The 18,514-nt window shown below is 35.5% G+C and overlaps 1 protein-coding gene across 9 annotated transcripts in view; it reads right to left on the bottom strand.

Moving 5' to 3' along the window:
- Nucleotides 1-1,557: 1,557 nt before the first annotated feature.
- The window catches only part of LOC123546318 (nucleolar protein dao-5-like), a 49,668-nt gene continuing 32,711 nt past the window's right edge, over nucleotides 1,558-18,514 (bottom strand). For 6 of the 9 annotated variants that reach the window (XM_053551778.1, XM_053551781.1, XM_053551783.1 and 3 more), the window contains exons 2-9: nucleotides 17,108-17,292; nucleotides 12,968-13,330; nucleotides 10,505-10,544; nucleotides 8,934-8,996; nucleotides 7,301-8,541; nucleotides 7,011-7,031; nucleotides 5,542-5,613; nucleotides 1,558-4,916 (exon numbers count right to left, since the gene is read on the bottom strand). In XM_053551778.1, coding sequence (XP_053407753.1) covers nucleotides 2,602-4,916; nucleotides 5,542-5,613; nucleotides 7,011-7,031; nucleotides 7,301-8,541; nucleotides 8,934-8,996; nucleotides 10,505-10,544; nucleotides 12,968-13,330; nucleotides 17,108-17,292 — 4,300 coding nt within the window. In that variant the 3' untranslated portion in view covers nucleotides 1,558-2,601. Of the gene's footprint in view, nucleotides 4,917-5,541; nucleotides 5,614-7,010; nucleotides 7,032-7,300; nucleotides 8,542-8,933; nucleotides 8,997-10,504; nucleotides 10,545-12,967; nucleotides 13,331-17,107; nucleotides 17,293-18,067; nucleotides 18,201-18,514 lie in introns of those variants that run through there. The other 3 variants (XM_053551785.1, XM_053551779.1, XM_053551780.1) reach the window with 3 other exon arrangements.

Genomic DNA, 18,514 nt, shown 5'->3' with positions numbered 1-18,514 from the left:
GAAAGTCGCCATGTGACCTATAATTGTGTCGATGTGACGTTAACCCAAACAAAAAGAGAAAGAAAAAACGTATAAAACTGGAAATCAAATTTGCAAGAAAGGTATGGCAAACAAACAAACAAAACAGTTACTGCAGCAGATTCTGTTGTTTTTTTTTTAGTCCATTGATATGTGCAGTAATCCCCACGTCCCCTTGCACTAGAATTAGCAGAACTCTGTTATTAAATAACATTTGAGCCGTGCCATGAGAAAACCAACATAGTGGGTTTGCGACCAGCAAGGATCCAGACCAGCCTGCGCATCCGCGCAGTCTGGTCAGGATCCATGCTGTTTGCTTTTAAAGCCTATTGGAATTGGAGAAACCGTTAGCGAATAGCATGGATCCTGACCAGACTGCGCGGATGCGCAGGCTGGTCTGGATCCATGCTGGTCGCAAACCCACTATGTTGGTTTTCTCATGGCACGGCTCATTTAATGATTGGTCTCTTTAATCTCAAAGAACCAGTTATAATAACCAATAACTTTGGTCATCATGTTACGCCGCAAACATATTTAAATCCTGCTGTTGTTAAGGTGGATTAAATTTGTTAGACATTCTCTGGAAGGACTGAACGCAACCTACAGCAGACTCATTTGGTAGAGTCTGTTTATGAAAAGTAATTAAACGTGCAACAATCCTCAAGCCCCTAACACCGGGAAGGACTGAGTACTGACGTACAAGTAATTTCTAGCCCCGATTCCCTTAATTTTTCCTGACCGGTAAAACATATGCACAGTTGTTGTATCATTATGGTAGAAAGCAATAAAATATGTCTTAAGCTAACACCGGCTTCGTAGGTCCTCTTATATAGATAACACTGATTGAACTCTATGATCTCGATGGAAGTCTTTTTAATTTTGCCTTTTGGCAGTTTCTGTGATATGCAGGCTCCATAACTACAGATCCCCTCTCTAAATTCCTGTTCGTTTAGTTTTGCCCATTGTTTTCTCGTTAGGGCACAGCCATTATTTTATCTGGGGACCATACGTCGCTTTTCGTGGAACTGCACTCTGTGCATCATTAAAGGTTCCATGTGCACCGCCGTATGAATACATCTGCGGATGCCTCTAATTTACATTCTGGTACCTATAACATGTAAATGTTGAGTTCTGCTCAACCCGCGGCTAGAGGTACACTTCCACTATCGTCCATGAACAGGCTCAATCAAACCGACCCTGCAACATTTTCGTTTATATCGTGTTGGATGACCTGCGGTTTACCGCTTTTTTATTTTATGGAACAGGCTCACTTCTGAAAACCGGCTAAGTAGTTTCAGTACACTCTGGCGAGATTTGAGCTAAAACATCAAAATGTAAATACAGTTGAAACTCGATATCTCGAGCTCGCTTTTCTCAAAATTCCCCTATCTCGAAGATATTTTCAAGTCCCCTTCCGAAGACACGTACACAAAATATCATTTTAAATCGAATTTTGGTTATCTCGAAGACAATGAATTCGAGATACCGAGTTTCAACTGTATATCAAATGCAACTTGGTCATAGAAAAACAAAACACAATCCGTGAATAAATTTGTACTTTCATTTTAATTAAACAAATATATTTTATCTCTAAATAACTCAGAATATCAAAATATACATAATGATTCATGTATAAACATGTTTGAGACAAAACTGTGCCTCCAGAGAGAAACAGCACAAATGTATGATCATTACTATAATACAAATAAATATATATCTATCAATATCACAGGCGGTTTATCACAATAAATATATAATTAACATTAGAAAATATCAATCTCACAAATTCTAAACAGAATAATCTTATAAATAAGTTACACCTATTTCCTTCATCATGTTCCCTGACAAGTCTCAGCATTAATTCTAAGCACTTTTATGCTCCATTTCATAACTACGAACATTTCTAATGAAGAATTTAAAATATATCTCTTTTTGTGTACTTGTATCAATCTGATTTTGTTCGCAGCGGTGTAATGAAAATATCCAAACACATGAAATGGGTGCAGGCAGTGTTCTTATACAAAAACATCCAAAGTGTTCAGCAAAACGCGAATCTCATGATTTCCGTATTTATCCAATAAATGTCACAAAATTTTATATCACAACACAGCCGGATGGATTGAAATAGTTCACTTTACAAATTTCAAAACAATTTAAGGTTCATTTTCTAATGATCGCTAGTTTTATACTCTGATGCAGGAATGAAAAAGTAAACTGCAATATATAAAAGTTTTGTCACTATTTCACCGCTTTAGAGTAAGCACTGTATATCTCGTAAATACTCGAAGAAGCCTAACGTGTTTCAAATTCAGAAGGCTTCTGCTTCTATTTATCAATAGTTATATTTTAAATAAACAAACGAAATTATACCGTAGATTTACTGACTTTTAATTCATTTCTTATCTAGTTATTACCGATTTCTAGTCAAAATAGTATTTGTTGGTACAGGTTAAAGATCCTGATCATAATGTTGGGTCCCATTTCTTGCTTAACTGCAAGATATATATAAGAAATAGGCAAGCGCAGAATGTTTTGGAATTGTTTCGAAACGCTGTTTGATATTTTATCTTGTCAAAGTCACGTTTAATCATCGTCTGAATCTTCTTCGTCGGTTTGGCTAACTGCCAGTTTATATTTCATCTGAGCGCGTTTGAAAATGTCCATTTCATCATCATCGTCGTCATCATCAGTTATATTTGAATCTAGTAAAGATCTATCATCAGTTCTTCCAACTTTTGGACTAGGTTGCCTGAGGTATTTTTCTACGAGATCCTTCCACTGATTACCACCAGCTGGCTTCGGTGTGATTACCCTTTCAGTTGTATATTCATCGACAGCATCGCTCCTTGTAACCTTTTGTGTTGGGGACCTGGCACTTATCTTCCATTCACCATCCTTCTTCGTAATATCGGGGAATCTTGATTTCGAAACAGAGCCTTTTTTAGGTTTCTTCCTCTCATTCGATATTGATCGTTTCCGGCTCTTTGAAGGTTTTCGTCCCCTAGATGTAGATCGTCGTCTGCCACCTGAACTACCTTCCTTTGACCCTGACCTTTGACGACGAGAAGGTCTATTCCCATCATGCCCCTTCGCTTCATACTCATTTCTATCCATTTTGATATCTCCATGTCCATTGATATCTTGTTTTCTTTGAGGTGTGCGAGACCGTGACCTGCGACCGGCCGGTGCTTTCTTCCCTTTTGACATGTCTCTTTTCTGTACAGGTTTTTCTGTTTGTTTTGGTTTCTCTTTATTTTCATCACTGTTAGGCCTACGCTCACTAAACGCTGATCTCTTACTTGACGATAAATCATTGGTTGAATGATCAACACTTCTTTTCGGTTCATTTATGCTCTGTCTCTTCATGGGCTGTTTGTTCTTAGACCTTTCAGAGTTCGTTGTTTCAATTACGTTTTCAGTAACATTTTCAGATACATTAATACTTTTCGCAACCACAGCTTTCGGTACTGAATAATCACTATCTGTTTTTCTAGATCCTGGATAAATATGTCCATTTGTATGTTTATCTACAGTCTTCTTTGATCCATCTCCAGTCGTAACAGAAGATTTTTCAAAAATACTTCCTTTTCCGCTAACTGTTTCTCTTTGTTTATCAACAAAACTTTCACGTCGGCTTGCAGGTTGACGCTGCTTTTCAATGGCTGGAGAAACGCGTCCATTACTGGTTGCTATGCCAACGACACTTGTTCTTCCACTGGCCGGTTGTTTTTGTTGGTTGGAAGAAACTGAATTGCGGCGACTTTCCTGCCTTATATTTATTTTTGACCCGCCTACAGATTTTGGTTGGAAAGTTTCATCTTTCAAATGATTTGGTTTCGTAGTATTTGTTGATTTGCCATTTGAGACATTTACCGTTTCGATTACATTTTCAGTAACAGTAGTTTCAGTCTTAATGTTTTTGTTTGAACCGTTAATGTTACTTGTCTCCTGAGATTGATTTTCATTAACAGGGTTCATACTTGTCCGAGAGGTCCGTCCTTGTGGCTTGTTGGTCTTTGCATCATTTGAGAATAGACTTGATCTGGACGGAGCTCTTGGAGGACGCAAATCCTTTGGCCCAGATGTCTCTTGTTTCCCTCTAAAACTAATACGGGACGGTGTCCGGCTTGCAGGCTTTTCAACTGTCTTTGTGGTAGAATATCCATTTTGTAATTTATTGTCTATATTTTTGCTAGCGCGACTAGGTCCTCTATTTGGATTATTCTCATCGACTATTTTGTCACGTGCGGTCTCGATTGCCATTTGTGTTTCCATATTGTCGAGATAAACATTTCCTTCTTTTACCTTCCATTCCTTTTTATCGGCTGTTTCATCATCAGCCGTTGATGTTGTTGTTTCTGTTTTCACTGTTGTTACTTGTGTTGTGGTTACAGTTTTTGTTTGTACTTGACTTTTTGCGGGCGTTGGTGAAACAACTGGTGTTGTCACCCTGTGTGTAACTGGTTCTGGTATCTTCTCTGGACTTCTATCTCTTTGTGGTTTCATCTGAGCAACCTCGTGCCGACTGTTATCAGATTTACTAGAAGTTTCAAAATTTGGAAGTTCAGATTTCGGTTCCTTTAATTTCTCATTCTTATTCAATATATCACTGTCTTTAAGTAAATCCGCTTTCATTGCATTGAAGTTGCTAGCTTTATATCTATTTCCAGGAGCTTCTGGACGCTTCCTTTGGTTTATTAGTTCTTTCATTGTGCGTGGTGGCGTCTTGCTATAACTCGTTGAGCGCGTCGTTGATTGTTTTGACTGTGACGATTTGAAAGATTTGTCATCTTGAATATGTTTTGTGTTTCGTGACCGATTGTGACGAGGTCTTTCTGGCAGGCTACGTCTAGCAGGTACTAACTTTCTAGGCGTGTCTTCATAGTCCGTGTCATCATCTAGAATTTTAGCATACCATCAGATTATATACAATTGTGTACATGTTGAAGAATAATAGTCACAGGGTAGTACTTAAGATCTGAGTTGGTTTATTTTGAATGGAGGCAAAACAAACATTCAATTATTCAATATAATATATATAGAAATGTTTCTATAGATTTTAAGCTGCTACAAAACACTTTGATGAAATACAATAAAAAAAATTGTAACAAACTGTGTACGATCTAAATGCTACAAAAGTATATTTTCAAAGTCGTTCATTCTGTTTTAAAATGAAAATATTAAAGAAATTCTTTTGCTTTCAAAAAAAATTACATCCCAAAATAAGCACAAAACAGGCCGACAAAAGAAATAAATTTAAGTAACCGATTCGTTTCTATACTTTAATATCTGATGGTAAACTTTTACAGGTTGAGTGTGTCTTATCAAATGTCCTATTCTGTGTCTTACTAAAATGATTGTCTATCTTTTTATACAAGTCCATAATTTTCGGCTACCTATGATTTGAGACCATTAAGTTTAACATTTATACCACATTTTTTTCAATACAGTGGATATTATCTCCTTATAGACAAATTTAAGTATGACTGTTAAGCTGTGCAGCAATTAAATAAGACGAGCTACCTGACTGGTCAAGAATACGCCTGGCCTCTTGCATAAGAGCTTCAACATTTTGCCTTTTCTTCGTTGGTTTTCCTGAAATTGTACATAAATATGAACGGTATTTAACAAATTTCTGTCATATTCAATGAGGTTGCACTAGTTTTGCAGATTACACGTGCAATGTTAGGTGTAACTATGCTAAGCACATTTACATACTGTCAGAGAAAATGTATTAATACATCTTTTGTAATATATTGCATTTCTTTCAAAATAAGAGTAATAAAGGTTTATAGTACATGTATACTAATTGTTAGGTTTATTTCCTAGTCATTTCACCTATGTTTTATATTATATATATTGGTCAAAGTCAAGTCAAGTCAAGTTTATTTGCAAATCGGCAGTTATCTGCCTTTGGCAATACACAATTATTAATTGGTAAGGAACTTATGGAAGATTTTAGTATTTAGCATGGCAGTGGAACTGATGTGTTCTACTCATTAAACTTCTAGATATAATTCTACATTTATCTGATTGTACTACAAAGAAAACTGTTAGAAACTATGAAAAGAAAAAAGTTAAATGTTAGTTCATATACAATAACCACTACTGAGCTAATCGGATATAAAATTTAACATTTATTTCCCTTGCATTGTATTTAGGACAAATATAACCTCCGTTTCGCATGGGTTATATATATTATGCTTGGTTGAAAGTTATATTTAAGCCTATATGGCACTGTGCACACGTATTCTGCCACCAAGCTGACATTTTTCCTGCCTCAGATTGATGTGCCTTTAAACATCAAAGCAACCCATCGACTTATAAGCACATATGCCCCACCAGAAAAATGAATTTAAATTCGCTCTGCATTAAGTATGAGAAAACTTCTAAATGTGGTGTCCCAAATTTGAATCATATTACCAGTTCAGAGACAACTAAATTATTTTATTAGAACTGTGATTGATTTCCGAGTTTATAACCAAAGTTATTAGTTCTGTTACTGTTAAATCTCTCACTGTAATATAGAAAGAAGAAGCAAATTCTACTTTACAAGAATGTAAAAATTACATAGAAATCTGTACTGACAACGACTTTCAGTATTCACAATTTCAATACGTTTTCGTGTTAATTTTACTACTTGGTTATACCTTATTAGTTAAAATACATCACAAAAGCATTAATACAAACGTGATACAGAAATGAATTGTCCCTGTCATAGAAGCTTCTTTTACGCTAATGAAATAAAGTTTACTTAGCACGAATGAATTCATGTTTAAAAATAAAACTTATTAGCGCCAATAAATTACGTCTAAGAATAGATGAAATTAGCGCCCAGTGACACTGACACAGATGAAGTCGTTAACAAGCTCAATGAACATTTACGTATAAGGAACTCCAATCTGTTAGTAGCGTCAAGTATTGACAAGTAACCCATGAAACCAATCATTTTCAGCATTAGACATGGCAGAAAAGAAGACGGTTTTACAAACCTGATGTTGTTGCGTCGGGATCTGTGATATTAAAACCATTTCAGAATATTTATGAAAAGTTTTGCTTTTTGTTTTTTTATTAGAACATATGTCTACTGAATTATTAACTCCCTTGGATTATAAAACAAAATTTTGTATCCTTAAAAAAGATTACTCATTATAAGAACAAAGGTAACTAGAAAAGAGGTTTGAAATTTTCAATTCTATAAATAAGGTGATCCTAGGTAAATCTTCAAACAGTTTATAAGAAGTAACCTAAGAATCTATAGGGAAAGGCTAAAAATGCATACCATTCTCATCTTCCGTATCAATATACACTGCATCGAAGCCTTCAAACTTCAGCGGCTTGCCTCCTGACTTTGGTACGGGCCCGGCATTATATTTGAAAATACTTCCGTATTTCTTCTGATTTTTTCTTTGCATGCGTTTTGGAGTCATTGCAAATTGCGCCCGTTTTGCGTTTGTCTTTTGAACTGCATAGGGATTTCTTTTACGTCCTTCGTTTAGATCATTCGGCAAACCATATTCTCCACGGTCCCTGTACTCTGCTTCCACTACTTTTGACGTCACATATTGCGTCATAAACCGCCTCCAAGCGTCATCTTCAAATTTACGTCTGAGGCGGCGTAGTTGTTCACGTTGTCGGTATTTGGATTCTAACGTTTTTCGTTCTTTCTCCGCAAGCATCTCATAACGGTGTTGCATATCATTTATCTGAATTTGGGCAAGTTTTTCAAAGAATTGTTTTTCACGCATATCACGTGGGGAACTGTCATAAACCTTGTTTATATGTCGATAAACCACCCCTTGCAGTTTAGTTAACATAGCACTCTTTCTTTTGGATGGTGGCACGACCGATACCTTTTTATACATACTCAATTTTTTTGACTTGGGACGTTTTCCAGATTTTATTCGACCGGAAGTCCAATTTACGGTTTCAATACCTGTATATGTATGATGTATCAGTTTTGGTTCTGTTACCTTAGGATGAAACGTAAGTTCTCTAACTTGTTCAGGTTTCATGTGCAATTTGTCCCGAAAATATTCTATTTTCTCTTCATCAGTCATGTCTCTAAAGTCCCTGTGATGTTTAATTTGATTATGACTAAATTCGTACTCGTGCATAAATGGTTCGACGTCGTCATCGTCAGTAACATTTTTATTATTTTTTCGTACATATTTTGGGTCAACTATCGTCACCTCGCGTCGTTTCTTGTCACTGTTTGCCAATGAAGGAGTTTGTGAAAACTCATACGTAGTTTTTGATTTAGTTGGAGCTGCAGGAAAGCTGCTTTTGGTTTTTATAGTAGTCCATGATTTGTCTGTTTTCGAACTTTTTTCTGACGGTACTCTTGGAGAGTCCTCAAAGAAATTCCCACCATCTGCGGCTCTTTGTTTTTCTGATGCGTAGTACTTGAAGTTTGGATCCGATGGAGATACACTGTCCGCAGATGGTTTAGTGACATGTGCTGGCTTAGGAGTTGGATTAACCGGTCCGTGATCATCAGCAGGAAGTCGTCGCTTTTCATCCCTGAAACAAATTTTGTTAGTTTCTTTTTACCAATATTATTAACCCAAGTTTGTTGACAAGTCTTAAACAACAACGTATGTTAAACTGTTTTCGTTTTCTATGAGATATTTAGGTAAACAATGTTTTTCCTGAATTGCCCTTCATAGTCTAAAAACATTCTGCTCAAAGAAACATCATTTATTTCAAGAAATATGGAAAAATGTGGGTAATACTAGTAGTTTGCATAATGTCTTCGCTACAGAAATTTCTTAGTGTTGATTGCATACCAAATATGCAGTCCGCTATGCCCGTTTCAAAAGGCTGTCAATTTTGACCAGTTACAGTATATATAAATTCTTTTTTAATCCAAAGAAGTTAAAATATACAAATGAAAGGAAGGTTTAACGCCTTACTTTAACTTTGTAGGACTTCCTTCTGAACGATCTTGACCTGTGGAAGGAGTATTCTTGTTGTTCCTATAAAATGTCAATTGTTTTAGTTACACTTGAATAGAAAATGTTACACTTAATTTGCCGCTTTCCTCAAAGATGTACATCTGGCACTGGCACCTGGTTTATCTTTAAATGTGGACGCATTGGTCAAAGAGGTTAAGACGCTTTCTTATCAACATGAGGGTCATGGGTTCGATTCCTGGCTACTCCCATTGCGGTGTGTGCTTGAGCAAGGCATTTTATCACGACTGCCTCAGTCAATCCAGCTGTAAATGGGTACCAGCAAATTGCTGGGGGTAAGGCATAATTTGTTTACACTGTTGTTAAAATAGGTTCGTTCAAATGCTCTTCAGAGCGTACGTACATTGTTTCACAAGGCCTAAAATGAATTTTATAGATAGAGATAACACTTGTATACCTCGAAATTTCATTTTTGGGGTTATGATAAAAACATTAAATAAATTTGGTGGCCAGGCTACCTTTTTCTTGTTACTGCTGTTTTTAACATGTATATCAATGACGGTAGAAAATTTCAAAAACAACAGGCCAGCAGCTGAAAATATAGGATGAAGAAACAAAACGGTAGGACCATGCCAATTAACGGCATTTTATGTTAGCTTAAAGGGTAAGGAAAGTCTGACAATAAGTTAATTCTATATGAAAGCTATCCTCAAGCCTTTCATAACGCTGAAAGTATTTTTAAAATCGGACTACTATTGAAAAAGATAAGGCAATTTGAAATTTAAGAAAATGGCTGATCATGGAGGCAGCCATTTAAGTGTGTTTATGACGTCATGTAAGGTGTAAAACATGATAATTTCTTTCATTATAGCTGTAAAAAGTTGAGAAATTATTTTACAGACATAAGTAAATACAGTTCAAATGTGAATCTAAAAATTTAGTAATTCCGCCATTTTTTGTTGTGTTGCCATGGAAACAAAATGGCCGCCAATTTGACCAAATATTTAGATGCTGATAACTTTATCATTTTTGCTCCGATTTTGAAAATTCTTTCACTTCTTTAAATGATTTAAGAAATCCAAGCTGACAAAATTAACGTAAGAACAACGTTGCCTTTCCCTTTAAGCCTTAGCCTGCTGGCGGCAAGTGATTCTACTTTTGCGACCAGTGCAGACCAAGATCAGCCTGCACGGACGTGCAGGCTGATCATGGTCTGCACTGTTCGCCATTCAGTTAGTATCCTTTTGGTAAGCGCCCCTTTTAACAGTTAATGGTACTGTCCAAACTGAAAGATGGACAAGTTCATTTTAGAAATTTAGCAGGGTAAGGGTTAAGAAGGGGTATGATTAGATTCAGCTGAATTACCTGCATTAAGGCCAATTCTTTCAAACTTAGGGGCAATTATGTGTTTATTCTTAAAGAAGCGTAAATATACTAAATGGTAAATTATGTACATTGTACTTGTATAATTTAAAAGTGAACTAAGCTTTGTCATATCCTGTAAAATTTGAAAAGCTAGTGAAAAATTATTCCAGAGATGCTACTCTTTATTTAGATAAATATATTTTTACCTGTTACTGTCTTCATCCATGGTGGTACGTCCAGCAACACCTGTAATTTTAATATGCATTGTTGCAATTTCTTCTTCAAATCTAACAACATCATTATAAATTTCCCTTGACAAGTTTGACATTCGTCCAGCACTGTATGTATGGTGGAGTTCTCCATAACGTCCACTAAATCGGACCTTATTGACGTTATATCCAACCCTCCGTCCAAACTCCGTACCATTTTTCCGGGGCATTTTTGTGTCTAGTAGTACTGTTCTTTTAATAGTTTATATCAAATTGAGTTGAGTTCATTAAACAAGCAAACGTAATTAAAGATACATACAAAGTCAAACCAGCAGTCGACATCTATCTCGAGCGAAGCGTTCAGTTCTTTCCATTTTTGTGAGTTTTCTTGTGTAGCATTGATTAGAACATCTCCCAAATTCAGCATTGTTAATCTATATAAACTTTGTATCTTACAAAAACACACAAAATAGAAAGCGCTAACGACAAATTGTACAAAAATATGTTAAATGTCAAACTGTATTCCAAGTTTATAAAGAAATTTTCCTCACTCCTTTTCAGATTTGTAATTGAAAGGCAGTTTTGAATTTAAATTATACTGTTCTTCTGCCGCAGACACACACAAATAATATTTTGTTTACTTATAAATATCTTTATTTACTTAAAATAGCTTCAGAAGGAATCAATATTGCCTCAATAGGTCTCAACCAGTCATTTGGAGGTTTGGAAGTCTTTGTTGCGCGCGACATTAATTAAGCGGATGTAAAGATAATCTTCTGCTTTAAATACGCCATTGTCAGTGGTGATACACACAAAAACACGTATCAAATTATCAAAATGATATTTCAAATATTTACAGCTATTTCAAATAAGTTAATTAGTAAATATCCCCATGAATAAAGAATGCGCATATGATATATGTCAAACTATTTCTCAATTTTTGTAGCTCGTAAACATGTTATGACTAAATCTTACATTCGAATAATATTTTTCCCAATAGTTGAAAACAATATCTAAAAAATGAAATAAAAATACTTTTAGAGTAGGGGAATATAAATAATTACAATTTTAGACGATTATCAGTTAAAATCCATGGTTACAGTATAAAAGGAAATCACTTGCTAATTTAGTAACACTGTACTAACTACGGATAATTTCTGAAAATTGGACAATTAAAATAACTTTTGACAGTAGATAAATATACACTTTTTGTTCAAAAATAGTTGAGAAACCGAAATTGTTTTGGAAAAAAAGCGTCGTCTATCTAATTACACTGTGACATTGTAACATTTAACAAATTCAATCAAGACACTCGAGAAAATGAAATTCATTCCAAACAAGAGCTGTCTCCATAGGATGACATATGCCCCCGATGGCACTTTGAATGAGTAGTTATGGCCGATGTTAGAGTTTAGGACCTTTGACCTATGGAGCTGGGTCTTGCGCGCGACACGTCGTCTTACTGTGTCACACATTCATGCGTAGTTATTTTAAAATCCATGCATGAATGACAAAGATATGGACCGGACACGCCCATCAATGCACTATCATGAAAAATGACCTTTAACGTTTAAGTGTGACCTTGACCTTTGAGCTACGGACCTGGGTCTTGCGCGCGACACGTCGTCTTACTGTGGTACACATTCATGCCAAGTTATTTGAAAATCCATCCATGGTTGACAAAGATATGGACCAGACACGCCCATCAATGCACTATCCTTTAAAGTCTAAGTGTGACCTTGACCTTTGAGCTACGGACCTGGGTCTTGCGCGCGACACGTCGTCTTACTGTGGTACACATTCATGCCAAGTTATTTGAAAATCCATCCATCGATGACAAAGATATGGACCGGACACGCCCATCAATGCACTATCATGAAAAATGACCTTTAACGTTTAAGTGTGACCTTGACCTTTGAGCTACGGACCTGGGTCTTGCGCGCGACACGTCGTCTTACTGTGGTACACATTCATGCCAAGTTATTTGAAAATCCATCCATGGTTGACAAAGATATGGACCAGACACGCCCATCAATGCACTATCCTTTAAAGTCTAAGTGTGACCTTGACCTTTGAGCTACTGACCTGGGTCCTGCGCGCGACACGTCGTCTTACTGTGGTACACATTCATGCCAAGTTATTTGAAAATCCATCCATCGATGACAAAGATATGGACCAGACACGCCCATCAATGCACTATCCTTTAATGTCTAAGTGTGACCTTGACCTTTGAGCTACTGACCTGGGTCTTGCGCGCGACACGTCGTCTTACTGTGGTACACATTCATGCCAAGTTATTTGAAAATCCATCCATCGATGACAAAGATATGGACCGGACACGAAAATTGCGGACAGACTGACAGACTGACAGACCGACAGACGGGCAGACGGTTCAAAAACTATATGCCTCCCTTCGGGGGCATAAAAATGAAGTTATTGTAAACATATCATGTTCCATACCTGTTACGTTTATTTCAACACGTCGTGTCTCTTTCGGTTTATTTTCAGGCTCCCGTTTCTGCGGACTTACAGCTGGTTCCTTCAATTTTCTAGGACTGTCAGCTGGATCCTTTGATTTTGTAGGACTAATAGCTGGTTCCTTTGATTTTGTAGGGTTGAAAGCTGGCTCTTTTGATTTTGTTGGGCTAATAGATGGTTCTTTTGATTTTATAGGTGAAGGTTCACTAGATGTATTGGTACCAGGCTGCGAACTGGCTTGATGATCTTTTGGCACTAAAGTGTTTATTTTTGGCATAGGTGCGTCCATTTGACCTTGATCTTTGGACGGAGCTGAGATCACTGGCCGCTCTTCAGTTTCAGATGCTACAAAATGGTTTCAACATTTATATTAATGCATTAATTAAGTCCCAGTGGTGTTCCTCATTTATACGGAAAATTATACAGTAATATAAATCCACAAACTTCAAGAACGTCAGTTTAAATACAATTGTTTGAATTTTTATTCTACGATAGTTTGCTTCTCCTATGTTATGGGTCTCCGTGACTCAGTTGTTTACGTCGGTCCTTTAGAACCGCTTGTATTTTGACTCGGTTAAATAGGTTCGAAACCCCGCAAGGGTGATAGAAAATGTTCATTTCAGAAGCGATACAGCTGGCTTACAGGACTGAGATGTTTATGTCAGTGATTTCGAATCGCTTGTATTTTGGCTCGGTTTAATAAGTTTGAAACCCCTCAAGGGTTGTAGAATATGTTCATTTCAGGAAGCTGGCTTACAGAAGGCACATTGTTCTCCCCAGGTGCCCGCTTGTACTTGAAATCATATCAAGTAGGACACATTGGGTCTTCATGAACAATAAAAGCTGGAAAGTCGCCATACGACATAAATTTGTAACATAAAGCTACGTTAAAAGTAAACAAAACACTCATATTTTTGAAACACTGTCTGTTAGAATTACACAGTACAGATAAAGTGAAAGAGTTCAAATAAGTATCATACTATAAAAAAAATATTAAGTCAAAAGTGGAGTTTTAACAGATTTATACGTTAAGCAATATAGCACACATTCCGTAATATTGGACCACTATCTTGATTTATTTCTGTAGGAAGGGTTTTATCTCTAGACAACGTTTCCGCATTCTGATTTCATCTTTATCAACGGTTCTACAGATTGTGTGAAAGTTTGATCATATACTACTTGCGGCAAAGTCATGAAAAGTAAGAAGTATAATTAGTCGCGTTTGTAAAATGACGCTATGTATGCATATTGCTGCCACAGAAACTGGGTAAATTTTATTATATTTCAATGGAGTAAACACAAGGTACTTTGATATAATCAAATCAGAATCGTTCAAGTTTTAAAAAATTATTACCATGACTTTATGCCCTTCCCTTAATAACCGTACACTGTTCACATGTGTTATAAAATCCACCTGATATGTTGTAAATTCCTAATAATTCTTTATATTGTATGTGTTCTGCAGTGTCTTCGGGTGACCCATCCCCATGAAGGTAAGTATGACCTTTTTACACAAATTTTGTAAGAAAAACGACCCATGTTTGTACAAAATTGTATAAATTGATCACGTGCAGTTGCATTCTAATCTTGTACAATATCAAAATAAGAGGTAGATGGACCTTTCAATATCTTAAAGTCTCTTTTTACAGCTCAATGCGATTAATTTTAGAACACCACCTACATTGTACTCTCTTATATTTGTAATGAAATTTTCCCATCCCACCCGCATTAAAGCTTGTCACACTGGAAAATATATTATTATATTGTTATATCAACATTTGTCCCTTTCAATTCAGTATTTACATTCTATCAAGAATGAATTTATAATGTGTCCTTTAACCAAAATAGTTAATTTGAATAGTGACAGACGTCTTTGATACAAATACAGAGTATTATAGAATATAATTTCATTTATTCGTTCAAACGCTGTTTGTAATAATAGCTTTGTAGCAATTCTGACTGTGATAAATTATATTGATTGTGTGGGTCTAACGCACTTAAATGACTATGAAATAGAAACCATTTAAACCAGACTATTGTTATGTCTAGGCAAATCGTTTATCAAAATTTAGTGTGTTATGAAAATACGTGCTGCAGTAGCAAAGTATCCGTGCAAAAAAACAAAAACAGTAAAGCGTCTGAGATTCTTCCAAAATAATTAACAAAAACGAAATTCTGCACGAGTTTTTCATGGGTTTTGGTGCGAGTATTACAAATGGCGTTTAAATTAGGTACTAGTATAGACATTTTAAAAAGTTCTTACCAAAATACAACGTACTTTAGGCGGTCGTTTAGATTTTGATCAAGTAATTGATTTTGTAAAAAGTTTAACAAATGATAATTTACACTTATTTGTGTTCATTGACTACTTAATACATGTAAGAATTTCACTGAAGGCATTTTCCTGTCCTGATTGCTCAGTTGTAGCATATATATATATAAGTTTGATGAACACATTTTGCAGTTATAAAACATGATATGAATATGATTTTTTTTTGTATACTATTTGTCAATGTTTACATTAAGAAACATATATTTACCCAAATTTCATTAGAAATGCAAGTTTGTAAAACTATTATTACCTCCCTTTACCTATCTTGGTTGAGCAACCAAGATAGATATGAATTCCAATGCAAATGTAAAATTAGAAAGTATACTGAAATCAAAAACAATAATTTCTTCCTTTTTCAATACTTTCATAATAAAGGGAAGTAATAACAAAACCCCATTGAAATAATGAAACATACATTCCTAACAGGGATCTAACTGTATGAAATGGGTCCTTCTGTTCCTTAAATAAATTAATAACTTAATATACTAGAATTAAAAATGTCTTAAAATGCTGCTCAAGTGTGATTGATCACCTTACTGGTACTGATGATAAACCCGAACAGAAAATGAGTTTTTTTACCTGTAACTTTTTATTTCTGCAAATTGAAATCAATGGTCGGTATCAAAATAAAGCTTAACCTTTGCTGAAAACATAATTCAAATTTATATTTAGTAAGCAAACTACACGAAGTGAGGGCCTGAAAGGGGTATGTAAAAAGGGGACTTTATGAACGTTGACTGATGATAAATTCGAACCCTTTCTCATTTACAAAATTTTCTTGGTATTATTATATTTATACAGAATATTTACCAATTTTGGTTTTGTTTACACCAGTTGGTGTTGTAAGTGGACAATGGTGTGTTCAATTTTATAAATACCCGATTGCAATCGAATATTTCCAAGGTGTTCGACTTTATCATCTGTCCGGATTTATCATCTGTCCGGATTTATCATCTATCATCTGTCCGGATTTATCATCTGTCCGGATTTATCATCAGTACCAGTAACATGCAACTAAGCAATGTCTCTTTTTTACGATTTCATTTTTTCCATTTACAAGTTGACGGGTGTTGTTTATGTTTAAGGAATTAGAATGTTTGTGGTAATGAGCGTTTGTTGACAAAAATCGTTTTACTCCTCAAGTCTCGAAATAATTGTGAGTTTAGAAGTTCCTGCTTTCTACTTCCGGTTCATTTATTTCGTTGGGCTCATTGTTTAGGTTTTTGAATCATGGTAATTCGGACACCTGTTAATATTTCTGAAATTAAAACTAGATCGACCAAACACTACTTATGCAAATCTTAAATGATTGTTCTAGAACAAAGTAAAAGTAGCAAGGTAAAATGATATGTTTATACGTATTTTGCAAAATGTTTTGAACCATTCAATGACTGACCTGGTCACTTCCTGCCAATCGCACAAAAGCAGGACTGTCAGTATTCTACAGGAAATGGGTGTAATTTCGCTAGAAAAGTAAATAGTTTTAAACATTCCTTTTGTACAGTTACTTTAATCATTTGTCCATTACTGTTGCGATATGTTTCCATTGTACAATATCTATAACATGAACTTTCACACGGCTGCTAAACCCTAGGAGCTAGGGTTTTGGAGACGTGTTTCAGAAAAAACCCTTGAAATTAAGTTTCTCTTTGGTAATTCTCGTTCAAAAATAGGACCGGTATATCTCCTGTGTTGAAAAAGAGCGTATTGGTTATTTCTAAGGGTACATGATAAGTTAGTAATAAGTTACCACTATTTAAAAAGTTTCCACTTTTTACAAAATGCCTTACCATGTGATTCTTTTTTGGACGGAAGCGACTGGAGTCGTCTCCCTTTGTCTGCTGCTTTAGGTCGGCCATCTTGTTTGTCTTGGTTCATGTACTGTGCATGTTTGTTACGTGCAGTGTCTGTTGGAATTCGACTGCGCCGTGGATCAACTGGTTGACCCTTGAGGACCTTGTCATGGTCTATAGATCTGAAGATAGAACAAAATATACACCATTAATTAAATTCCTGGATTCTGCAGAAGTGCAAGTAGTAGACGACACCCCAAAATGAATTAGCGATGGGGGATGAATGACTCCAAAATATGCTGTATTCTGTAACGTGAATCGTCGTCTGGTGATTGAACTTGCAACCTGTCATAGTCTTATACATGTTTGTCACGGTGCATGTTTGACTCATTTAAAAGTAGTTGAGTTTTCTTCAGCTTCATTTGGCACTTATGCCTCTGGATAAAATAAACACGCATATATACGTAATGCTGAGACATAAATCATCATAAGTATTTCGATTTCCAGCTACACGTGTTTGCGTATTGTTACAAGACAATTTGACAGAAATACAGTAAACTGAAAGTCACGATGTATTTTCGAAATTGTATATCTACGAATGTGAAAAATGATATAAAAGCAGTTATAATATGTATTTTCTTGTAACTCTATATTTTTGCGTATACTCTATTGTCGCTAACAATTACCAATAGATGCAACTCGTCTTGATGAATGACAGTCAATGACACTATACAGAGTTTCAATATATATCGTAGTTATTTCCTTGAATAAAAGAAGAATTAAATTCGAAAGGCAATCAACAAAATTATTATCAAATGCTATAATTTGAAATATCCGTGGAACAAAATAAATCCAAAATGTACAGTCACAAATTTTTTTTAAGTTGTCGAGTAGAACTGGTAAGCATTTCCGCAAAGTCCATGACCGAAAAATAGATATCGCGATGTATTTACTCACAGTACAACAACCGGCATACGGACAAGAACTGTCCTTGACCTTCGCAATTGTAAGACAGGCATATTTGCACTTCAAACAGAAAACTTTCCGCAAAACGCACATCTACATAAACATCTAATATTTTTCAGTTATGTTTAGCACATACAATGTTACTTAGATTAATTATTTATACCTTTAAACAAGGTCATTATCTAACAAAAGCATATCTAGGATCACAATACATCTTATTATTAATAATTAAAACTCTTCCAAATCATTTAAATTTACCGACAGATAAAATCGAATATTTCAGCGTTTTTTGGCATCAGAATAAAAACTATAAGCGGCGAGCTGTTATGAAAAGGATGATCAGTTAATTTATTCATAAATCATCTTCTGACAGAAAAACAGAATACACGAACCTTAATCCGTATTACAACACTGTTAAAATAGGGTAAAATTTGATTT

The sequence above is a fragment of the Mercenaria mercenaria genome, chromosome 9 (assembly GCF_021730395.1).
Source record: "Mercenaria mercenaria strain notata chromosome 9, MADL_Memer_1, whole genome shotgun sequence".
Taxonomy (NCBI): domain Eukaryota; kingdom Metazoa; phylum Mollusca; class Bivalvia; order Venerida; family Veneridae; genus Mercenaria; species Mercenaria mercenaria.
Note: the sequence above shows the minus strand (reverse complement) of the source record. Positions and strands in the feature narration are given on the sequence as shown.